The sequence below is a fragment of the Rhipicephalus sanguineus genome, chromosome 3 (assembly GCF_013339695.2).
Source record: "Rhipicephalus sanguineus isolate Rsan-2018 chromosome 3, BIME_Rsan_1.4, whole genome shotgun sequence".
Lineage (NCBI taxonomy): Eukaryota > Metazoa > Arthropoda > Arachnida > Ixodida > Ixodidae > Rhipicephalus > Rhipicephalus sanguineus.
In genome coordinates this window covers 158,150,831-158,176,416 of record NC_051178.1, presented here as the reverse complement: position 1 = coordinate 158,176,416, position 25,586 = coordinate 158,150,831, and the positions used below count along the sequence as shown (strand labels likewise).

At 43.6% G+C, this 25,586-nt stretch overlaps 1 protein-coding gene across 1 annotated transcript; it reads left to right on the top strand.

The window, feature by feature from the left end:
- Window positions 1–2,140: 2,140 nt before the first annotated feature.
- Window positions 2,141–25,586, top strand: LOC119387579 (ribonuclease P protein subunit p30). The gene is made up of 11 exons (XM_037655010.2): window positions 2,141–2,235; window positions 2,610–2,742; window positions 4,079–4,143; window positions 5,541–5,669; window positions 9,376–9,444; window positions 11,061–11,150; window positions 14,032–14,148; window positions 16,554–16,583; window positions 17,520–17,557; window positions 20,513–20,592; window positions 25,341–25,586. The coding sequence occupies exons 2-11, from the start codon at window positions 2,658–2,660 to the stop codon at window positions 25,535–25,537; spliced, it is 900 nt and encodes a 299-aa protein (XP_037510938.1). The 5' UTR covers window positions 2,141–2,235; window positions 2,610–2,657; the 3' UTR covers window positions 25,538–25,586.

The following is a 25,586-nucleotide window of genomic DNA, read 5'->3' as shown; positions in this document are numbered from 1 at the left end:
CGCTACACGAAAGATGACGAACGCCGTGCCGACGCCGTCCGAATACGGCGGAGCGCGGCAACGTACAAAATGCGTAAAAAGTAATGCAACATTGAGGTACTTAGCGTGAAATGTCTCTCCTGGCGACTTTTCCGTTCTATTCGTACAGTTTACTGCGCTACAGGCAGGTATTTCTTTAAAAAAGAAGAGAAAAACTCTCTTCCGGGACAAAAACAGCGGCTTCCGGTGGCTTCACGCCCGCGTGCTCGATGCGCCATCCAGCTCCTCCTAGTGGAGATCAGTGGTCCCTGTGTGCGCGCAGCCAATAGACGTCAGACTCTGCCCAGGCGGCGCTGCGAAAAACACCGCCACCAGCGCCCTCATCGTAGCCCTCGCCCTAACTGGGTAGTGCAAAGAGAGCCGCCCGCAAGCGAATGTGCATAGGCCGCAATATAACCCTCCTCTTTCGTTGGTGTCGAGGCGCGGTGTCCTGAAAATCAAGGACCTGGAAAGCTTCTTCCGCCAATCCACGCTTCAGAAACAAAGGAAGCTGTTCAAAGCGAACTGCGAGTACGATGCAAAATAAGTTTTAGTTATTCCCGCGCGCTGCAACTCGCAAGTACAAGCGAGCATCACACGACACCGAGTTCGAGGCAAGCCCTCCGACATCCGTTCTCTAGAGCCTAAATGCGTTAAAATCGGGTATATACGTATGTCACAGCGATAAAGTACCTACATACACGATCAATTTACTTAGCTATGCATCTTATGATCAGTGGTACAAAACTCGGTTCATCAGGGGCGAATGGCCCCGGCGATTTTCGCCTTTTCAGTTGCATTCTCCCTTAATTCATCTCTCGCTTCCTGTGCATTGGAGTGTTTTATTACGCATCCTCAAATGGTCTCTTGATGGTCGTCTTCCGTTTGTATGTACTGCAAATGGGGATACGTGCGTGTCCACTTTCGCGGGGTACAACCAAAGGCAAAACCGTGGCCTCCGAGATAGCTACGGCAACCGCGGAGGACACGGGCGAAACAAACCTGAAGGGGGTCACGACCAACATTCTGCGATTTACTTGTATGACGCACGTGGTGTTAGCTAGTTAGAACAAGAACTCTGAGCCTTCAAAACGTACATCGTACATACGTCTGCGATGCTGTGTTGTGACGACCAACTCGTCGCGGTGTGCGTATCACGCGTCTCCAGTCTGCCTCTAGCTGCTCACTTCGTGTTACACGACAAGCACCGCGGTCAGAGCCTCTGCTGGGCTTCATAGTCAAGGTTACCACGGTTTTGCATCAGGGCTACGCAAAACAACAGCAGAGCCACACATTCATGCCACCGGCTGTGGAGAACGCAGGTACTTCGGTTACCCAACACGCTCGCAACGGCCCGTATCCAGCGCTCTCGCCTTTCTTCTTCGTACGACAACTATGGAAATCGGTAAAACTGAACGTTGTTATTCAGTCTTTTACGTCCGTGGCAATTCACAACGCAACAGTGCGTCTTTTGCGGAGTTTCTTCGTAGCGTGCGGAGGGCTCTCGTCTGCTGCTGTTTTCGCCGTCGTTCAGGCGAATTATCCAGCAAGCACTTCACGACGGTTCGGTGGCGCGTCCGACTAGCGGAGAGCAATTCACAGCTCTCGTTCTGAGTGCTAAATGCGCAAACACACGCGATATTAAGCTCAATCGTTGTTTCGCACCCGCTAGTTAGGTCCCATAGCAAACTATGCGAGAGAGTCGGTCTATGCACTACTCAATACTTCTCCGACAGGTGGCGCCACACATCTTGGAAACTCCAGAGTCTGACGTCTATAGCGCGCCGCTGCCGTTGCCATGCGTTGAGCGCTCTGCATATTACAAACTCGCACCCCGGACAACGCAAAATCAAGCTCAGCAGTGAAAATTCCTTCGATGCTATATGCTTATTTCGCAAACGCTCGTCGGCACAGGCAGTTATCTAAAAAAAAAAAAAGAACGAGGCAAAATTTCAAAATGAAACCGTTACTAATCAAATCTTTGCTTTGATGGTAATTCCTTACAAATTTCTTTCAGTAATATAAAATATTAACAGCATGTAGACGCTGTTGTATATTTATTATTATTTTATAATAATTTGATGAAGTCTTGTTAGAAACCTACTAGTCTTTCAGTGGAAAACTTGTACTGCGCTGGCAACATTGTTGTCAACAAACTGCGTGCTCGACCGGCACGCGCAAAAACGTGTGTTCGTTGTGAGAGTCGCGCTGTTAAATGTATGTACCTGTTTTGCTGTTACTTTGCTTCTCGTAAAGCTATAGTTACTTTGCGCATAATCGCTTACTGCAAAAGCTGTTGCTGACGCGAAGAAGGCGAAACGTAGTGATTCCTGTTACCATTCCCCAGCAGTACAGGCAGTGGCTGCATGGTGTGCTACTTCACTTCAGTCGCTGAACGTGTTGTCTAATTACCAGGGCGAACTAAACGTTAATGTCATGAAAAACTTTACGGTTGTACTTACGTGCGGCGGGATCTTAGTGTCTTGATTCGTTGTATGTAAAACACAGAACGTGTATGATTGACCATTTGCATTGTCACATGATCTGCCAGATAAACAGGCTTGCTATGATATTGTTACCATACTTTGCAGTGACCTTAGGACTCGAGGTGCTAAACTCAAAGACGAGAAACAGTCAAGATGGACTTGAACTTAATCGTTCAACGGGGATCGGAGAAATTGGACAGAGCAAATGTGATCAAAAAGATTAAGACCGCTTTTCAGCGTAAGTATGCTGTGCTTCTTCTCTGAGGCGAATGCCTACCTTTACAGCAGACGTACAAGTAAAAGAAAAGTGCCTATGTTGCAAGGCCATTCTAGCTATTTCATAATGAACAGGCGTAGCGAAGTTTACCTCGGAACGCCGTTTCCTGTAGTGCCACATGGCTTCTAAGCTAGAGCTAAGACCGAACGTCGCAGCCTACCCTCCTCGCAGCGATTCACTGAACGAGGATGTTCAACCAAAAATTCTTATCTTATTTCATCCAACTTCGCTTTTGCCAGTTGTTTATGGTTTTCAAGTGTTTTTTACCTCCAGTAACAATGAGGAACGAGAAAGAAAACTTTCCATATTCACATTTACCAGACGACCTTTTTTCTCATTAAGTTTCATGGCTACTGTAACTCTAGAAATACTTTTTAGCCGCCTTTTTGTTTTAGAAAAGTTTACAACAGCAGCTTGTCTCACAATGTGTGAAATTTTCGTAAATAAACAGGTCATTTAGACTGGTTTGATGCCTGGGGTAGCATGCGAGGGTTTATTGGCCATGTTGTTTATTAAAACATCATGTGCTATGTGGTGCCATGTGGCGAAAGACAAAAAGGAACAAGGATTCACATTCACCACCATGGCAGTGCTGGTCAACACTTCCAGTGTCACACGTACAGAAATATCCGAGAAAGTGGACAGTGGAATGGCCACTGCTGTAGCTCGGTTGGTAAGACCATCGCACATATAATGCGAATGTCCCTGCCTGCTGCAAGCTGTGTTTCCATCCACTCTCATTTCCCTCTCTCTTTATTTCATAAGTACTACAGTTCAGTAAAGTACTGCAAATAACTCCCGTTATGCTTTCCTTGGTTTCATTATATATTGGCTTCGTACAACTGTGTCTAACAAAAGAGGTGCACCTCAAGCTTTTTCGGCTCTTTCTTTCACTTTGATATGGTTAAGGTGATTTGTGACGGTCAACTCACTGTCAGTTGTGAGACTGCATGTTGTTTATTGAATAAACTTCTCTTAGAATTGGATTTACCATATGTTGACTGAAAGTCCAGTTGAGGGTGCCTCAAACCACAAGCCAGTGTCTTATTAAACAAGTAATGTAGTGTCTTCAGCTTGGTTCAGGATTGGTTAATACAATCTGCTGTCAGGCCAAGCGTTTATGGTGAAAGAAACATGTGCCGTATGGCTTCATTGCTACTGTTTCTAGCACAGCAGCTTATTCCCTGTGTCTCTTTCTTTGTGCTGCATTGTCGCTTGCGTATTGTATGTACAAAACAGCCGGAATTACTGCTGTATGATTTAACACCTAACAGTCATGCTTCTTTTTTGTTATCAGTGGGTTTTGACGTCGTTGCCCTCAACGTTGTCATCGGAGCGGATGCACTTGGTGCTAAAAACAAGGCAAGTTAAATTGGCTGTATTGTCTGTCTCTTCATTTCTCAACGAAAATTGTAACCTACCTGTTGAGTTAAGGAGGAGTTGACAGTTATTGTGCTGAATGGCAAGAACGTGCTCTTTCTTTGCCTGAGGTGTGTGGGTCTCTCAGTCCAGAAAGCCGTTGGCTGATGCAGCCACAACCCGTGCCTGGTCTACCAGACTTCACTGATCTTCGAAGCTCTGTGTCGTTAACATTGCCACCCACGTTTCTTTAATTGCCTGGAGCGTTTCTGAAGCTTCATCTTGATTGTTTTTCTCACGGTGTGTGCACGCCAACTCCATGTGTTGGCAGATGTTTGGTACTTCACAAAATCGACATAAGTATGAGAATTTCGTGGGGTGAATCCATTGCATGATAATTCCATGGACATGTGTATTCCGAGGAGGGTAGTGGCTTCTTCCTTGCTTAATTTTAGATGTAGTAGTGAATATCCTCTTTCCAGTTTGTGCCGCAATACTGTGGCATAGTTGATGGTAATGTCCTGCACCCTCGTTGCTTTTATGTCGAGTCAAGGGGGAAAAAAGGATTAAAATAGTGCATCTTATGCAGGACATCTGCACCTGTTATTTTGAATTGGTTCAATTGTTTTAGAACTTTATATCCTAAAGGAACGCCATCAAATATGAAACACTAAGGAAACCACATGCCCTTACGAAACAGATAAATATGCAGTATATAGTTTGAGGTCTTAAACACCTTGGGATGGGTGCTAGAAATGGTAACGCAAAGACATACATGATGACTTAAATTTTTAATAATAAAAAGAACTGTTGCACATATTAGTGCATGGGGTCAAATGGAGGAGTCATGGCTACTGATACAATACGCTGATTTCCGGTCACCGTAACAGTAAGCTGAGTTAGTCAGGTAAAGTGAACAGAACAAAAATACTGCAAAGCTCCTTCTACTGTAACGCCATAACACAAAGTACCCTTAAAGGTGTTCTGAGCCACCCCTTGTCTGCTGTGAACACCTCAGCCAAATCTTATGTGCGCAAGGAAAGTTTACAAGTGGAGTACAGTGTTTCAATGGTCATTTGATGATTACTTAGAAAAGTGACTCAGGACCCCTTTGATGTAATGGCATCTTGTACAAGTGTATTTAGAAATGATTGCCACTCAGTTGTTTCAGCACTTAGCATTTTCATTCTCCACTGTCCTTACCATTGCAGTCTTGGGACTCATCAGTGGATTCAAAAACAGCTTGCAGTACCTTCTGCAATGTTACACTGTGTCTTCACTTGTACTTTAGAGGCAGCTTTCAACAAACAAACAAAGCCAGGCAAAATCGGTTGTGCATGTAGCAGTTACATCAAATGCTAATTTCTTTCTATTTCAACTTATTCTCATTTTCATTACAGATTCCAGAACCTCCACAGTACTCATTGGCTCACCCAGATCTCCAGGCATTGACACCACGAAATCGCAGGCTTAAAATTCTCACGCGACTGACTGCTAATTTGACGGACAGTGCAGAGTCACATAGGCTGGTGAGTGTTGTCTGCTTTTGTAGATCCTGGAGTATATATATTTAATTCTTTTGAATCAATCAAAGCACTTACAACCTAAAAAAAAAAGAGCCTTTACAATACTACTTGATTACCCTGGCAGTGCTAAATAAACATAGGCTAGAGCACCTGCCTTGGTCACATGGCTGTTATATATTGCGGCGCTGCTAAACACATGATTACTGGCCAGGAGAGCCACATTTTAATGGTAACAGAATGCAACACCTGTGCAGTACTATTTAGGTTTAGGTGCATGTTAAAGAACCTCAAGTGATCAAACTGAATCCACCTGATGAGACCAATTTTTAGCTGCATAAAATCGTGTATAGTATACAGTCGACGTCCAATTTCCCGGACGCCCGAAATTCCGGACATGCCTGATTTCCCGTACTCATCTGTGGCACCATCAGGTTCCCCATAGAGTCAATGTATTAAAAAGTCCGAAATTCCGGACGCTTATAGCCTTCGCCATCCGATTTCCCGGACTTTTTACTGTTAACCGCCGACCCAAAGTCACCACCGACGCCGCCATTTTGGTTGTTTTCCTATCCTCGAACCCACCATACTCGCATCGCAGGTGTGGCCAGCAGCACTGCCGCACCGCACCGCGGCTGCCGTAACCTCGAAACCGCACGTGTCAATCCGTTGCCAGCCGTAGCTTAGCCAAGCCAAACCTCACTGTGTTCGTTCACGTGTTGTTTTGTCAGCTCTGCGCGCTATCTTCAGTGATCACGTTTCCCGGCCTTCAGCATCCACCGAGTTTCTAGCTGTTTCGTGCTGCGCTTTTCGTCGAGCGGATTCGCTGTTTACAGCGATGGCACCGACTGCTCCTTCGCCTTCGTCCACGCCTTCGAAGCGCACAAAGCACCCTTGTAGGCTCACGATGGAGAAGAAAGCCGCCATCATTGGACAAGTCCAAAGTGTTTGGTCGCAGACAGAGGTAGGGAGGGAGTTCTTTGCGCCCTAGTGCTGACCTATTAGGTAGCGCCGGCCACGTCGTATTTTTTCTTTTTTTATAAACGGCTCTTTCCAGAGCCACCTAAACGATGCATTGGCTGAATTGCAGTGGGAATCTTTTACTCCGGCTGTGACCCTCTCCGTCAGCGAAAAATACCTACCAAAAAGGTGCGTTTTCACGTGCATTCGTTTTTCCGGACTGCCCGATTTTCCGGACGTTTTCGTGGTCCCTTGAGGGTCCGGGAAATCAGACGTCGACTGTATTACTGGTCAAATGAAAATCATGTCAAGCAAATCCTCAGTTGTTCTTCCCTAGTAGACAATTGCACTAGCATTGATGAAAAAAAAAGAGGCTGTGATGCCTTGGGTTTTGCAGTCTAGTCATTATACCGTATGGTGAAGTAGCGCACTTTTGATGAGGACAAAGGGGACAAAAAAGACACGACACTCGCTACACTCGCAACTAAATTTACTTCAGAAATAATACTTCATATGCATGTGTGGGTACATGTATACGACGTATTATATATATATATGAAGCGTTATTTCTCAAATAAATTTAGTTGTGAGTGTAGCGAGTGTTGTGTCTTCTTGTCCCCTTTGTCCTCGTCAAAAGTGCGCTACTTCACCATACGGTATAATGATCAGTCACTAACTAGCCCAGCTCTCAACCCTCTTGCAGTCTAGTACCTCATTTCTTTTTAATGTGTGAATCATGGGCATTTTCGTGTTCAGACATACATGCAACAGCCGTCATTTCCTTAGTTTGCAGGTGCGCTAATCCCTGTATAACCACGACCGGACTGGAAAGGTGCGTGAGCATTCCATCTTACGGCCTTCACAGTGCATCTGTTTCCACCTCCCGCCGCACCACCATGTTGTCGCTGCGACCCTGATGTTGCATCCATTGCGTTTGCGACTGCAGTCCACGCAAAAGTAGACGTGCAACGAAGAAAAAAAAAAAATCGTCAGACCCCAAGCAGCAAGCAAAAACGCCTATAGCTACGACAGGGTCGCTGCACCCCTCGTGTTGAGCAGTGGCTCTAACCGCAAAGAAACACTACCATTGCGTTGAACTCGATTGCAATCGAAGGCTGTAAGACAAAATGCTAGCGCGCTTTTCTAGTCCGGCAGTAGTATAACTTACCAGAAAGCGTGCATGTAAAGCACCGACATGCTTTAAACCTGCCCTATAGTAGTGAGCAAAATCCTGCGAAAACTACAGCTTCATATTTATGCATGCTCAGTTGCCATTGGACATTTCATGCCATTCTTTTCAAGGTACCAGAACTGATCAGCATTGGGCTCAGTCAGTGTTTAGAATGGAGAAAACCTGAGCAAAGCAGCAATTTGGGCGAGTTGGTAGAGCTTCTTCATAAACAGCACGCATACATGAAGACGAAAAAAAAGAGAAACAGACACGAGCACTGACTATCAATTTGATAAAGTAAGCGCTCGTATTGTCGGTTTCTTTTTTTTTTTTTTTTTTTCATCTTCGTGTGTGGAGAAAACCCGGAAGTGCTTGCAGCTCTGTCTGCTGGTGTGGCATAGTTTAGGCATCTACTTTGCAACAGGCATTTAGTAGTTCGATGAAATGTTACAAAACAAAATTCAGCTTTTTACTTTATCTCTCCAGCGCTCATTTTTTTTTTAATTTTTATTTTTTACCTAAGAGGGCGCCTTAGCCTATGGTTTAATAACTCCAATTTCCATGTTAAAATAATATGTGCATGTGAACATAGAAGAAGGGATCTTGAAAGACAGCTGTCATATTGGTATGGTAACTGCTCTGGGTGTGCTCAATTTTTACTCCTTCTCTGTTTCCGATTGCATCAGTGACCAAATGCAAATAGAATAAGACAAAATGGATGTTTGCTTGCGAATACCTTGGCAGAACCAAAACGAATGCATGTTGGACAAGTGCTGTGATGCTGTGTCATTGTTTTCATTGATATTGCAAACTTTGTCTTGATGATTCTGTTCTCACAATGATAGACAATAATTTAAAGGATGGAATGATCGAAATTAATTGTGGAGGTGTGGCAATATTTTATGCGAGCACTCGACGGGCACCACACCATAGCTCTGCCCTCCATGTGACCTCAACTGTGGTAGCCTGTGCTATGGATAGCATACTTATCGCTGAAGTTTTTATAGTGAGATGTTGATGACTTGAGCGCTGAAATATCATTGTAGCACCTTGTCATAAATGTGCTAAAGGCAGGCTTGGCACAGACAACCCCACTTACATTCCCATCTGTAACTCATGCACAGTTATTGCAAAGACATGGCACTGAGACAAAAGTACTACTCAAGGTTGCTCATGAGGACAATGAACAATTCAGCTCGTCTAACCTGTGTTACTGTCTTAAGACTTAGCACAAGTTAACTAAAAACACCTTATATAACTTCTCAGTCACCTTAGTTATCCGCTATAACATTCGAGGACATGGTTAATAAGAAATGATGCAGACAATAATGCCAAGGAAAGTACTTTCCGTGGCATTATTGTCTGTTAGTTCTCATTAATATTGTGTCTAACAAACAAAAACAAGCCCTTAAAGTTCCCTTTCTTTTGTTCATTCAAGGACATAGGAAACTTGCTTTAATTAGTGGTAGCATCACTGTTTTAAGTTATAAGGATTTCATCTCTTGTAAACAAATGTTTGTTAAGTGGTGTTTATGTTTCCTTGACGTTGCTTGAAAAAAAAAAAAACCCTGCCCCATTCAGTTTCAGTCTCCTGTTACCAAGAAGTATGACATCCTTGCGATCTCGGTTACCCAAGAAAAAATGTTCCAGGTGGGTTTCTTGGTTCCTACAGTTGTACATTTTGTTAAAACTACAGTAGACTCTCAGTAAACGGAAATCTGTTAAACGGAACTGCTGCTTAAATGGAACAACTGAATCTGATGTGATTGGTTTCGTACATGAATTCTGCACCCCTGTTCATCTCTCAGTAAACGGAACTCCTGTTAAATGGAACACATTTTCCTGGTCCCTTTAGGTTCCGTTTAACGAGAGTCTACTGTATAGCCCAGTGAACTGTAGAAGGAAGTCAGTAATAAGAAAGCTGTATTTAAGTACCGTACCGAGAACATCACACACGTTTCAAGGTAATCTTTATTGGAGCTTGACAGTAATCATGAGCCAAGCCTAAACAGCTTTGCTGGTACATGCGAAACTCGATTTAAAGAAGTGATCACCACACTCGAATCATTTCATTAAATCAGGAAGTGCGTAAAATTGAGAAAGCAATTTTTTGGTCCTTTAAAATTTGAAATTGTAGAGTAGCGACACACAAAAGCTACCATGCCATTGTTTTTGCTGCCAATCCATGCTCGCACGTGTGAGAAGTTTGCGAGGGCAGTCCAGACATGGATCTTCCAATGTTGCCGGGACATAGGGGGCACCATGTCCGGGCGATGCAAAGTGACAGTCACATGTAGCTTTGATAGGCTACCGATATGCAAAAACGCACAGAAGGAATGCATTGATTGTGTGAGAAGGCCGAGAAAGAAAGTTGTGAACAGATGATCAGTGCTATCTGTCGCCTAAATCATTAAATAACAAAAGCAACCACTGTGGCCCCTGCACCATCCGGTATGTAAGAGCGCTACCAACTGACAAGTTCATCATTTCGTGCATGGGCGTGGCGTGCAGCCTCGTAAAAATAGAGCTGGGACTATGCATTAATGGACTGCCCAGATATTTTAATGCGATAGCGTTAGTGCGCACACTAGAAGAAAAACCCGTCTGTGTCATAATTAGAAGGAAATGACCGCTTTCTTAGAATAACAGAGAGCTGAGCTAGTTGGTACGTGTTCACGTTAAAAGACTGGGCATGCAAACACAGGCACAAGAAAGAAGTCAAGACACCACAAATGCCATGGTGGCGTGTGGTGTCTTGACTTCTTTATTGTGTCTGTGTTTGCGCATCCAGTCTTTTGTAACATGAATACCTGCTAACTAGCTCAGCTCTCTGTTATTCTAAGAAATGTAATCTTCGAGGAATTGACATGGGCCCCAAAAGACACCACAGCCTTCTAAACTCGGGAGAGCTAATGTCAGAAAAAAGTAATAAATTCAGGGGCTGAAATAAATTTCGCAAAAGGGGACAGGACAAGTGTTTGCCTGTTTTTGTAACTTTGCGTGCTGCTAAGAAAAAGTTTCTGATATGCCCACTTATCTATTCTACTAAGCGCCAGCATGATAGTGGCAATCATTAAAGCTCTCGTGAGTGTTCTTACATGGAATTAGGATTGACTGGATAAGGTGTCTGCTTCTTCATTGTTTTACTCTTAAGGACCTGACATTTTATTTTGGGACATGTCTCTCATGCAGCCAGTTTGGAAGGACATATTGCATTTCACTGGTATCCAAGCTGTTTAATCCATGCTGTTGCATCTTGCCTTCAGAATTTCTGCAACCAGGGAGAGTTCGACATAGTCTGCCTCCCACTCGATGACAGACTCCCATTTGTGGTGAAGCGAACACAGTACGGAGCTGTAAGTGCTTCATTTTGTGTGTCCCCTGAATGCATGCCACTGTCATCAACTCATTTCTTTAATAGCTATAATTTCGTGAAATGTGCTGAAATAACCATAAGAGATGTTCAGGTGAAGCAATAATTGTTTGAACTTCTATTTGTACATTTTAAAGGGCACTTTTTAGGCAGGTGTGAAGTATGTGTGGTATTCAAGAGTGTCACCAGACAAGTTTCTTTTTCTTTTTTTGTGCATATCATATGATGTCAGAAAAAATAAAGTTTTATTCTGCCGCATTTTTTCAAAGTTTTCCTTTTCCTTTTTTGTTGCTTCTATGTAAGTATTCTGGAGGCAGTGGCAAAGCAGAAAAAAAACTTGCACATGTAATGTCTTCATGCTGAGCATTAGTGTGTAGGGATTGACAAAATCTTGTCTATCATTCACCGTAGTGATTGTTGCGCAACCATTCCGTGACGACTTAAATTTGAATTTGGCAAACTTGTCATATGATGCTCTGCACACCTGTGCGCATGCGTGGCCATGGCGCAATAAGTGTCACATGCGTTCGAGGGGCAGTCAGCGACGAGTCATTGCAGCGTGTGCATAAGCCATGCGCCCTACCAGGATCAAGGTTGGCTCTTCATCACACGAGAGTGATCACCACTGCCGTGAAGTCTGTGTTTCTTGTTTTGGGTGCCTAATTTTTAATGATGCTCAGTTTTTCTTGTTTCTAATTCTGAGCTAATAACTAATGTTTAGTTTATATGCTGACGGCTCCTGCTCCTGCCTGTTCCTGGTGAGGACGACTGGCGAATGCAACAAAACAGCTTAGTTGCATTGAGTGTCAGCGTATTGGTCACAAGTATAACAATAATACTATTTCAGTGATACATAATTTTCTTGTTTTACTTCAACAGGCTTGACCTTTGGCTTTCGGTGTATCTTGGCTGACACAGAATTAACTAAGCCTGTGGTTTTCATGGCTAAAGGTGTTTGTCAGCCATATCTTAGGATTTGCATTTGCCACTAGCAGAATTGCTGTACTTGGAAGACAAAGCTTTCAGTTAAGAACTTCAAGAAGATTTCATTGTTATGTCTGCTTTATGTTGGAATCATTTAAATACATAATCAGCATAGAAAAACATGTAATAAAACAATGCACCTCCAGAATAAGCTGTTAGCACCTAATTTCGTTTACACTTTTCATCATGTCATCATCTTCTGTTGACTTATATGGTTCTCACTAACAAAGAATCGAGCCGCTTTGCTTCACTGTTTTTTTTTTCACCCTTGGATAGATAAGCGATGGTCTCGAACATGGCAACCTTTATGTACCTTATGAAAGTTTATTGGCCAATTGTACACTTAGAGCAGTGGGATCGTGAGGATATTTTTCATTTATGAGCCACAACGGCCATGAGCGGCACCAGCGTATACAGCCACTGTTACATTTAGGAGGCGTGTGCAAATACCGCAGTACGTTTGCCACCATTTGCTTTCATTGGTATAGCTGTGCATACATTGTGTACGGAGGGTTTGACTCCTACGGGCAGCAAATGGTCTTTTTTTTCACTTTTTATTTTTTTCTTAGTAACCGTAAACTTATTTTTATTGTTTTTAATGTTAGTCTCTTTCTTTATGCTTCACGTTGCTTCATGTGGCTGTTATTAGCAAGAAAAATAATCAAGAGCATTGGTTCACCTGGCCATTCTTGCTCATACTTAGCCACATTTTAAGCCATTAAAGCCAGGCGCCATATGTGCGAAAATGCACGCGACAGCGACAAGCGACGAAACGGACCATTCGCGCGACGTGTCACGTGGTCGATATCGCACGATCGCTTGGTTTTTCAGATTTGGAATCCGTCGCCCGGAAGTGCTGTGCTCAAGCAGCCAATAGCAAAACATCAGAACAGGATGTACATCAGTGGCGTACTGCTGGTTGTCACCACTTGCTTATCGACGCGCACCGACAACAACGTTCATCAACATGGCCAAGGGCGATGAGCGCGACGTTGACGTCGTTAAACACGAACATGTGTGACGGGACCTCAGTGACGGGAACTGCAAATCCCGCGCCATCTGTGACGTGGCTTGGCGACACATAGCAGCAGTGATGGCATCGAAAAAAATACTGCAAGACAATGATAATCATTTTATGTACCATTATGCAACAAAACATCGTATTTTACATTGCATACTGCGGACAACGCGCCACTTTTGGTACGAGTAAACGCCCTCATGCCAGCCACAGTGGAGATCGCTCGCCGAAGCCGTCGCGTGAATGGAGTTTGCCCATCCAAGCAACCACATGTGCAAAGGCGATCTACGTCGCATCGCTCGTCACTGTTGCATGCATTTTCGCGCATATGGGGTTTGGTCTTTAAAGTTTACAAGTCTTGGCAACCCTCTTGTTCTAATGTTGCACTTTTGGGATGAGACATCTTTGTTAAGTTCATGCATGTACGAATTTAATACTTAGCTGTAAAAACGCAGCCATTTTTTTTATTACACTGCATGAAAGAGAAAGGCTGTTATTTTTCAGAAAACCAAGGAAGAGAGGAGTTATACTTTTCAGGAAACCAAGCACGTTGTTAATGAAATTATTATGTATCTGCTGTTAATTATATACATTTCCTGCATTGCTTTATTTTGTCATTTTTCCTTCGAATTTTTGTTCTGGAATGAATGACACACTGTTTTTCAGGTTGTTGATCTGGCTTTAAAACTGTACGTTTTGTGCTTATGCTGAAAACTTGTAGCTATTGTCCCATACCATTCTTAACAGCTATATTTTACCACAAATCCACTGTAGTGTGGAGTATTTAGTCCACCGCTTATAGCACAAGGACAGTTCTGTGATGAATTTTATTAACGGTTCCTGCCTTTCTTTCTTTGTGCAGGCCACAGGTCGTGGGCTCTTCTTTGAAATTCAGTATGCTCCATGTATCCGTGACGAGAATTCACTGCGGAACACAATCGCCAACTGCCAGACTCTGATGCATGCAGGCAAAGGCAAGGTAAATACTATGTTTTCTGTTCTGCAGTCATTCCAAAGAGATGGGAGAAAGTGATAGCCTATACCGACATTTATTTATTCATAATATCATCAGTTGCTCAGAAATCGGGTCACTTTGTTCTTGCCCGAGAGCCGTCATTTCGATGTATGCTGCCATGTTTTGCACTCAAAGCTCTTGGGATAACTTTTGAGGCTCCCCGCTAAAGTTGAGAAATAGCGTGCTCACCACGAAGCCTAAATGCTGTTTGGGTCTTGCGCATGCGCAGTGGTTTCAACATGATTTCTTTGGGGCTCGTTTGGGGCCCCTATTCGAAAACTCACCATTATTGTACTTAGAAGTAATTCACTGGTTTGCACTCATTAGGCTTAACGAAACAAGACATAGACTTTGGGGCAGCTCAAGCAACCAGTCAAACCGACATTGTTGTGCTCATTGCTCCTTGAGGAGAATCGTGGTGGCCTTGAGTTGCCGTGACACCATCCTGGGTGTGAAAACCACCGTCTCAGTGCTTGCTGTGGTAGTGGTACCATGGTACAGTGGTGAAATGTTTTATGGAAAAGCACGAATGATTTCACTCGATAGTATGCATTTGGTGACATTAATGTCAGTGGAGATATTTCACAAGTGATATGAGTTACTTAGTGCGAGATGTAATATGGGCTGACATAGCAAGTCAGGAGCTTCTCAAACAGACACAGGGTGAAAGCGCATAAGATGAAGACAAACAGGCCATATGACCAGGTGAGAACCAGAGTAGGACAAGAGAGTGCAGTTAAGGTAGGAATTGCTGTGTCGACAATCTTAAAGAATTGCTTACTTGGTTTTCTATAAAAATAACCAATCGCAGGCCACCGTACATGCAATGACTGCATGAGTAATGGCATCATGATTGAATGATGTGGCTGATGCTGAATGACAGTGCCATAATGTCGAAGGTTCTGAAGGAAGCCACAGCCAAACAGGAAAGTAGCCAGCAGTCTCATGACACCATGAATTTTAGGCAACAGTGGCAGTAAGGTTACATCTTGGCAGCTTGAAAATACATACACCACATATTTGATTGTGGTAGGTTTGGCGTAAAATGAAATATCTTATATATCAGAATGATTGCTTACTAGTGTTTGCCTTCAAATAACATACAGTTCACTTAAAGGGGCCCTGCAGCACTTTTTTAGCATAGCCAGAAAACACTGCTGATTGGTAGTCTTGACTCCTGAGAACATGTGAGCCAAAAATTATAGCCCAGCACACGGCCTAGAATTTACAATTCATTCTCTAAGTCGACTAGAAATCGCTCACTCTTCTCTCGACAAATGATGCCATAAACCCAAATGACCGTGCCATATACCCAAAGTCCACGGCCATTAGCTGACTTGAGCATTGTGAGCTGCATACTTACCGTGGCTGCCGCAGGATGCAGCGACGTGCCCACGCACGCTTGCGACCACACTGAAAGTAAGCCGCACATTCGAAGAAAAGGAAAGAGCAGAAAGTGCTCAAGGTCGTGATGCTCGCTGACGAACGAACGTAGCTTCTTGCCTACTTGTCATTACCCCACTGCGTAGCCTTCAGCGCGCTCGCAGGTATGAAAGGAGAGAAAAAGCGCTTACAACGTGCGACGAATCCCTGTAACTCCGCCCGTACCTGACAGATCCTAAAAAAATTTGTGGCAGTCGATTTGTGAGGCAATAACCTCCGTCATTGAAGCCATTGGATGATCACTTGGAAAAGTCTTGCTGGGTTACACCAGGCTTGCAGTCATTCTCTGTTGCTCGTGTGGTTGACTCAGAAATCTTTTTCAGCACATTCATTATTACGGGGTGATGCAATGGACCAGCATGCTTGTGAGAGTATGAACATGTTTCGTATATACACACATTCATGTACAGATCAGCAGTCTATTGGTCTAAGAAAATGTGAAGTCACGTAACTAGTATGTATGTTCTGATGTGCCTTTCAGACTTATGACAATTTTACTTGTTTCATGTCGTTTATTTTTCTTATCCTTTGAGCTGCCTGCCACCGTCACATGCTTCCAGTAAACCTTCCTTTATACAGCAATGCTCATATTATTCTTTTTGCGAGCTCTTGTATAAATGAATGGATTGAGGCAGTTGCAGCCAGTCAGTAGCTTTGCATCAGAATGTTAGCAGCAGTGACAGTAGAAGCAAAAAAAAGTGCCAGACTGATCATCTTTGATATTGTACAATGCCTTCTGTGCATACATACGTTTGGTAGTTCTAAAAGGAATTACTGCACTTGCGAGTTGGTACATGCAGGTATCAGTTTGTACATACCACTCTACTTCCCACAGTTGTGTTGTTTTTCTTTTCTTTTTTTGTAGTTTGCTTGCCAGATCTCTTGTTGCTGTTCTTGCCATGTAATAGAAGCTCTTACTTCCGCAGGGGGTCATCATAACAAGTGGAGCATGGATGGTAAGTGTTAAAGCATTGTCTGTGCATTGACGCCACTTATTACTTACTAATTACCAGATATGTGTCAAATGGCAGTGTTGATTCTGACTAGAAGATATCCGTTTAAGGTTCCAGCCTTTTAGAACAAATCAAGACTTGATTTTAAAAAAAAAAGAAAGATTGGCTTGATTTAGTAATGGAATGCAATGCCTGGGGCCTAGGAAAGCGCTTTTTCTATCAGATTGCCTAATGGCTTAAGTTGGTGCAGTTAGTGTAAGTAATTTCATTTTATAAGTACGTACAGTACATTTTTTTAAGACACAAAATATGCTATGACCATTATCACTTTCAATCGTGAGTCCATGTCCAAGTTTCCTTTTCTAGGTGTGGGTGTCTGGCCACACTGAAATTACTGGTAATGAGCTTGCTAACCAGCTTGCCAACAATACTTGTATCTTGTAGCTGGCAATCCCACAGTCCAGCCTGCCTGACACATTGTCTTAAACATGGCATTATCCTCTGCCCCTGTGCATCATTGCTGCTATCACTTTCACTTGTGTGCTAGAGGAGCTTGCAGTATCACGTTGTGAGTGCGATAACTAGTGTAAAAAGCCCATGACTTAGTATTAACCAACTCATTTGCCATGACAACAATATTGTGGCCGGTGTTGGAAAATATAGGATACTGCTGGCAGTCAGCCTGTTCTTTAAACTGCTTCACTATATATGCTGGCCTAAATGGCAGTCCTCACAATGAATTAAAAGCATGGTACTATACGTGATTATCAAATTGTTATGTCGTGTGCTTTCCCGACATTGGAGTCAGTGTGCAGCAATATCAGCTGAGCTGTTTTTCATTACAGGCACAAGTTTGTCCAGTAAATTGTTCTCATCTCTGTTGTAATCTCCCCTTTTCCCTTTCTCTTACCACTTCGTGATTTCTTTTTTATTTTGCAGCCTCAGGAACTGAGAGGACCAAATGACGCAGCCAACCTGTATCCTTCTATAGCTCATTGAATCACAAACCATCCTGTTGCTTTGATTTTAATGTGATGATTAAGTTGTTGGCTAAACTTTGTTCATTTGTCCCCCTACCTGTATGCATGCTGTTTAAAGTTGTGCGTTCACTCAAACCTCACAACTACATGGTGAGCGCATATCTAACAAGGTAGTTTCTAAATGTTTGTCACCAAATATTCATCACAAGCAGCCATGACCCTGATAGTTGTTACAGGTACAAAAATGGATATCACAACAACTATCTCCATATACTTGCCAAACACCCAGACGAAGGGGAAGAGGCTGCAATAGCTTTAGCATACCCATCAGCCACTGCATCATGCATTGTCACTGACTTTAAAGCAGCCTTAATTAATTACACCAAGGGACTCATATCACCTCAAGCATACCGAGTTCTCATTGGAACACATCCTACACACAGAAGAACTATTCAGCTGATCTGACCACCATGCAATGGTCATTAGGAACAAATCTGCACACGACGCTGTCCAAGAAAGCGTCCACTGGGAGAATCACTTGCGTCTTCCATCTCTCTCCAGACGAGAAATGCCCAAAAGAGACTCAAGAATGACTGTGCCCCCAAGAACCAGATATAGAAAGAACAGTTTCTCAGTAGTACGGAGAAATGGGACATTGAATGACTACTTACAGAGAAATCATCGTAGACTGTCTAAATATTCACTGCAAATAGCCTCCTCCTGGCAAATCATTACGCAAACATCAAGCAACTAGTATGTAGAAACTTCTACAGACAAGCACTTTCCCTACACCACTACTCATGCACCGAATACACCCAGAAGCATGCTCATCACGCTGTAAGACATGCAGTGCATCACATGCACGTCACATTATATGGGCGTACTCATCAGCTCGAAACACTATCAGGCACAGCATCGAAAACCCTGAGCAATGGGAGGCTATTCTGATCAGCGAATGCCTAGAAGACTAGCTTTAGGCTGTCCAACCGGCAAAGGATACCGCTGCGCTCCAAAGTCTAGCCTGTGTCTGACGGAAAGGGGAACTGTAAGGGACTAGCTTCCCGGCCCCTTTGCTACCCATTTGAACCCAGTAGGGACTTTTTTATAAAAATGTTCTATCTCTTTCACCAGGTGTCCACGATATGTAGTATCTGGTGAGAAACATTCAGAGCATTTGATTGCAGTGGGCACCTGACCCTAAGAGCCAAGTGCCTGTCGCAATCACCACAACAGACCTGCATTCTTTTAGTAATTTAGCGGAAATTGCCTGTTTTTCGGTGTACCATTTCTCCCACTTTCGGGGTCATTGTATTTCAGTTCCCATCACTCTCCCCTTGTAGAGAAGCAACAACCCCAACACTTAAGTGCCTATCTCACCGGACTCAGCGAAAGCTGTTTTTACTTGTAAATAGACGTCGGTCTACTCTGCTCTTGAGCTGTAGACATGCATATTTCTCGCCTCTGCTAAACTGAGCTCCCAACTGATACATTATGTACATGATTTCGCGCAAAGCTGACGGGGACAAAATTCAGAGTCCTGTGTCTATTTTTTCATCATCCCTTTCGGTTTTTTCACTGAATTGTTTGCCGTGTTTCTTGCCAGTAGCATCAGCACGTAATGAATACATCCTTATGATCTATGTTGCACATAATGAAGATACAGTAAAAATTGGGGGACGCTTAAGCTTTGCCTATAAGAGTGGAACGCGATAGCGATATCTGGCCCCATCCTCATGGTGCTCTGTTTCGCTTGTCATGTTCAGTCGCCCGGTCTCACACACGCACGCACACACACACACATGACATACCTATAGTAAAGGTAAAGGTTCCTGCCCTCTTCAACAGCACTTTTATGACAACAGTGTACCCACTACCTGTGTGTAAGAGAATGTGTGCACTAATGTGTATGCTCTCTGTAGTGGGTGGCATGCTTTTAACCAGCGGCAATTACGCGTGTGATACTTTTTCGAAGTTGCGAAGCACCCACTACGTGTTCGTAAGGGGATATGCACAGTAATGTGTGTGCCTTTTGTAATGGGTGGCGAGCTTTAAACCACCTACTCGTTATGCAGTTCACATGATGTGACAACCAATGGCAATGTACGCTTGTACCCCGTTTTACTGCGATATTACATCTCATACTGTGACACCTGTACATAGGACGCGTATGTTTGTGAAGCATTAAAGTTAATTTCAGTGCAGTTCCAAGCAATGGAGCGGCTCTGTGGTAGAACACCTGCTTGCCACGCAGACGGCCTGGGTTCGATTCTCACTCAAACCTAAGATTTTTTTATTATTCATTTTATACACGATGATGATTTTTCGCTCATAACCAATGATGCTAACACCGACGCCGACACCGGAATTTCTGTGGAACGAGCTCTTTAACGCTATCGCATTAAAATATCTTTAAATGGAGCCAGAAGGGACCAGGAATATCTGTTTAATTTAACAGGAGTTTCATTTAATGATAAGATAACGGTGTATCGGGGTGCAGCACCCAAACACAAAACCAACCAATTTTTAACGGGCAAATCTTAACACACATAATACACTTAGGTACGATGTGTGTGCACATTGAATTCATTGTGGTTAAAATTGATGTGGAATTATGTACTCACTGCAGCATTTCTCATTAGCTAGTGCATTGCTTTGGGACGTTGAGCGCAATAATTTTTAGATACCCTGTTTGTAGCACTCTTGTGCAGTAAAGTAGTTTTTCCTTGTATGTTCTTATGAAGACCTGCTTCGTCTTCTAAGAAACTTGGAAGTATTAACGTCAACAATGGCTTATATGCTCTCGTTCACGAGCTTGCGTTCAGTCGTTATGGCCTGAAGGACTTTATGATTATACACAAGTGTTCCACATTTTGCTTGAATTTCTTAGGAGCAGTGCTCTTTGGCAATGCTCTTGCTTTGGTTGCAGCTGTCTGGCCTTGACATTATTCACAGTGGTTTCCTGTTTGGACTTTCTGAATGCACAACACGAGAGGCTGTCTTTGGCAACTGCAAGAGCGTCATCAAGCATTCAGGTAGATATATGTGTCACGGTGAACTTATTTGGCTCGTCCTTTTTAATGTAAGACCACTAGTCTACACATTGAAGCTTAGTTGTCGTCAAGACGTATTTTTGGGCAAGTTGGTTCATACTTGCAGTAAAACAGCGCCAGCGTAAACAATGGACCAGATGAAGAGGACCGACACGTACACAGGGAGCACTAACAACTGAAAGTTTATTTAATAGTTGCATAGAATATGTACTGACCGTACATGAATGAACAAAAAATAGGAAAATACAAGAGATATGAAAGAGCATGACATGGTCACCCCTAATGCGTGTGCAAAACGTGTCCTCTAAGGAATCGGACATCTTTCTCCGAGAGCATAACAGATAGCATGCTGACATAGAATTCACCGAGCTTTTTTGTATCTAGAGCTTCAACAACCTCCCTTGTTAACCTGTTAGTTGATTTGGACGTGATGCTAGTGTTTTCAAATTGAGGTGTGCATCCACAGTCCCTACAATGAATACCTAGATGCCCCGATACCACTTTTGTTGTGTTGTACATATGCTGTTTCAGTCTGTCATTTAACCGTCATCCTGTTTGTCCTGTGTATGACACCCCACAAATCAATGGAATTGTGTAGACCACGTTTTCAGTGCACTGTACAAACCTGTCGTGATGCTTCTTAGTGCACACAGGTTTCGTATTGCCTTCATTAATCATTTGACAAATTTTTGCAAGCTTGTCGATTGTGGTAAAACCACCTTTACTCCTGCTCTTTCCTCCATTTTTTTTTCAAGCTTTGTGAAACGGAATAGCGGAGACATTCCTTGTACATTCTTGTGCTCCCGCACGGTTGGCGTTAGCGCCTTCCTTTTTCAACTTGAGCGTCTTTTCTCCGATGCCAGAAATAAGTAAAACCTCATTGATTCGAACTCGGCTATTTCGAAATCCCACTTAATTCGAAGGATTTCTGCGTTCCCATATTTTGCAATGTAAATTTGAGTACATAATTTGAAGCGGCGTGAGCACCAGCCCGGTTAATTCGAAAACTTTGGGTGTCATGTGCCAATTCCCAATCCCGATTTCCACAACAAATCCGCGGAAACGACGGCCCTTAGGAGTCACAAGGCAGTGCAGTGTAGCGATCCTAATGAGTGACAGCTGAGGCACCCCAGCCTCGCTGCTGCCAGCGCAAAAAGAAACCATAAAAAAATTCGGCAGATCCCACGTACCGTGGGAGTCGATGTTATGCGAAGCGTGTGTCGGGTAGTTGACTGTGGCATCACCTTTTTTTACTGAGCGACACATTACAAAATGACGCTAAAGATTTGTATAAAATTTATTCGCACACTTATATATGTTGAAGAGCCGCGTATGTGTTATATATAACCAGTTGTTTACGGTTGGGTAACGCTGCCAATGGCAACGTGGGTATTACCAACACCAGAAGCGGTAAGCTGTTATGTAGTGCTTATACGTGTCCCGAGAATGCACGCACGTTTCACGAACCCGTGTGCATGTGTGCAAGAAGTTCTTGACAGTTCTTGAACAAAGGCATCACCGTGATCAGTGAGCACCAGCAGCTGGTCACGACTTGTTATAGGATCCGGTCGTGATCGTGGTGACGAGGGGTCCATGTGTAGTGAAGTATGTGGTATAGTAGAGCTGTTGGAATTCGTGGATGCCTCGGTCATTTCGTCGACAAATTGTCTGTCGACAGAGTCGGCAACATGTCGGAACCTGAAGCCACCCTTCGCATTGGTGAGGTATAGGCCGTCGAGGCTGGTAGGCCTGGATAGTGCTACGTAGACCAACATCAGTGGATGGTGTTTGTCGTATTTGTAAACTACCTGGGCGTATGTGGCCTACGTAGCCTAGTCTACAAAGCGGCTGTCAATCAATCTGGCATCATCTTCAGTCAGCATGAGGCCATCGCCCAGCCTCGTAAGAAATGAAGAGGACACTGCGTCGTCCTGGCGGACGAAGGGCACTTTACAGTGCGGTGATGTGGATATCATATGTAACTTTCGTTAATGTATTCCCCCGGGGTCGAGCAATGCCTCAATATAGCTTGCTGAATCATAGGAATAAAAACGTAATGTTTATTATACTGCTATAAAAGCAGACTCAGCACTAGGACCACAGACGTTAATCGGATATGACGCCTGTATCGTACGAGTACGTATCGTAGGAGTATCATGTAGTGTTTATTGCTTTCTTGTAAAATTAGATAGCCAGCACCGCAACCACAATTGACGTTGCACCGCTATTACGCCTGCGTAGGCTGTTTTTCCAAACTAATTTATAGACCTGGCGTGGCTCAGTGGTAGAATACCTGATTGCCACGCAGAGTGCTTGGGTTCGATTCCTGCTGGCATCCTAATTTTCATTCTTTCCATTTGTTGAGTCAACACTGCCGATGTTGGTTTTCCATAACGCTCTAGCATTTAAGTTAACAATGTCTGTTCTCGCCATTCCTGGGTAGATATAAACTGTCAATCACCTGTGGTGCATACCCGTACACCGTGGCCCGTGGTAAACGGGTACGTGCCACACGTCTAGTGGAAAGGGTTTGACGATGTACGCGACAAGATTTTAACGTTATTCATGTCATGACCCGGCAGTCATATTCGTCAAAACCTCTTACCCTCCCATGCAAATTTTGGTCTACACCAAGTTAAGGAGGCGATCATGAGAGCACCCAGACGTAGGCGGCTAGATAGATAGATAGATAGATAGATAGATAGATAGATAGATAGATAGATAGATAGATAGATAGATAGATAGATAGATAGATAGATAGATAGATAGATAGATGGACGGACGGACGGACGGACGGACGGACGGACGGACGGACGGACGGACGGACGGACAGACAGACAGACAGACAGACAGACAGACAGACAGATAGATAGATAGATAGATAGATAGATAGATAGATAGATAGATAGATAGATAGATAGATAGATAGATAGATAGAAAGAAAGAAATGCTCAAAGTGAGGTTCGCTAAGAAATGCTTCGCATTTAAAAAGCGGTCTCATGGTTTCTTCAAGTAACATGAACCAACTGGCCCAAATTTCGGCACTTCTGCAGCTGAAATGCGCACCTGTGGAAACGATGGTGTGCTTGTGTAATTTGTGTGTGCGCTTGTCTAAAGCTGTGTAATTAAATATCATTAAATGTATTAGTTAAGGCGAAAATAAAATATAGCCAGAGTAACTGTTGGCTATTGCAAATACTATGCATTCAATTCACTTCCAATGCGCCTTTCAATTTTGAAGTTTTGACTAAAGTTATGTGGGACACCCTGTTTACACACACACACAACACACATTAAAGGGCCAGTAGACAGACTCCGACTTTTTTTTTTTACACGCACCAAGCAAGCTTGCCAATTCTTACAGTAGACCGCGGCGATCACATTTTCCGAATATTACAGCACTGCGCGATGCGCAGACCCTCCATTTCGAAAAACAATTCCCGCACCTCTTTCCTTCGCCTGACCGATCCTCCTTGTACGCGTAGTGACGCAAACTTGCCCATGGACAATGTGACGTACCGCTGAGTTCACCAGTTGTTCTAAACCAGGTCTCAACAAACAGTTGTCAAGTTAACGTCAGTTCCCGTTCGCACCCACCGCTACGAAAGTGGGCCTTGTTTCTTGGCCCTGCGGTGATGTGCTTTTGGTCACGCATTTGTCGGGTTGTCGTGCATATATTCCTTGCACTGCATAGCACCTGCACGCACTTTGCCTTCGACATGAGCAAAGGTTTAAAAATACCGAAGAGCCAAAAACTGCCCGTCAAGTTACGGAGCACGTGCGACACGGTAAACAATAAACAACCAAGAGCCGCAGCAAGCGGAAGGGCATTGCGACTGATCTAGCTCGCCGATGACGTCACTTGCTGACTTCGTGTCACTTTGCCGAAGTGGGCGGAGTCACGATGACGGGCTACGCCCTCCCCTCCCTGTAGCGAAGAAGGGTGGCGAGGCCGTGCAAAAATTTGAAACCAGCTGAAACGGATGTTCTAACCCCTGTAATGTCCTTACTATAGCACGTACTCGCAACACTCTTGCGGCAGCATGTTCACATAGCAAAAGTGCACATATTTCTCTTCATTAAAATTTTTGGACCTTGGTGTGGTTTACTGGCCCTTTAAGGTTTATTAACTGAGGAAGCGTAGCACGAGAAGACAGGGACAAAGAAGATATACAACACTGGATGAGTGCTGAGGCTGAAGCTCACATGTGAGCTCCTCCCCGAAAAAAATTTCTGCCAAACCACTCATGGCATTAGATGTTTTACTGTGCATGGTGTTAAGGAGGTTCATGTCAAAATTGTTTCGTGCTGCTATAAAACAATGTGTAGAGGGCATGATTTGATCTCCTTCTGATGGCCCTTTAACGTACTTGAAAGTAGTGGTGCACACGAATGAACACATTAAAAAGTTTCATCAAATGTGTTGTGCAGCAGAGGCCACACATTAACATAATTCCCACGGTATCTAAGACCTGCATAACTTTTTACAATACATTGATCTGCTGTGTGTGAGTACTAAACATATTGTAGTAGTGCAAAGTTCGAAAAAGAAAGGAAAGAGAAGAAGGAGTGGAAGTCTTGTCCTTCGTTTACCTTTCTTTTTTCAAACTTAGCACTGCTACAATATTTTTAGTAAACACCAGTTCTCCCAAAAAGAAGTTATCCTGATGTGTGAGTAAGACTAGTGTTTTTGCTTTTTTGTGACCTGTCTGCTTTTGTTTATTGTGCAGAAACCAGGCGAAAGGTGGATCGAGCCATCATATTCTCAAAGACTGTGGATGAGCTGCCCGAGAAAGACAAGTGGCTTGTGGATGCCTGCAAAGCACCCGGTGTCCAAGAGGCAGCAGCAAAGCCTTCTAGCTCTGGCGATTCTCAGAAGCAAGAAGGACCTCCGCCAAAGAAAAAGAAAAAGAAGGGCAACTGTTGAATAGTGTAATATTTTCATATAAAGAAAAATAATGGCATTTTTGAAGATG

Coding starts and splice junctions, on each gene's coding strand:
- LOC119387579 (XM_037655010.2), top strand. CDS start 2,658: ATGGACTTGAACTTAATCGTTCAACGGGGATCGGAGAAATTGGACAGA. Junction 14,149..16,553: donor TGCATGCAGGCAAAGGCAAG/GTAAATACTATG, acceptor TTACTTCCGCAG/GGGGTCATCATAACAAGTGG. Junction 16,584..17,519: donor TAACAAGTGGAGCATGGATG/GTAAGTGTTAAA, acceptor TTTATTTTGCAG/CCTCAGGAACTGAGAGGACC.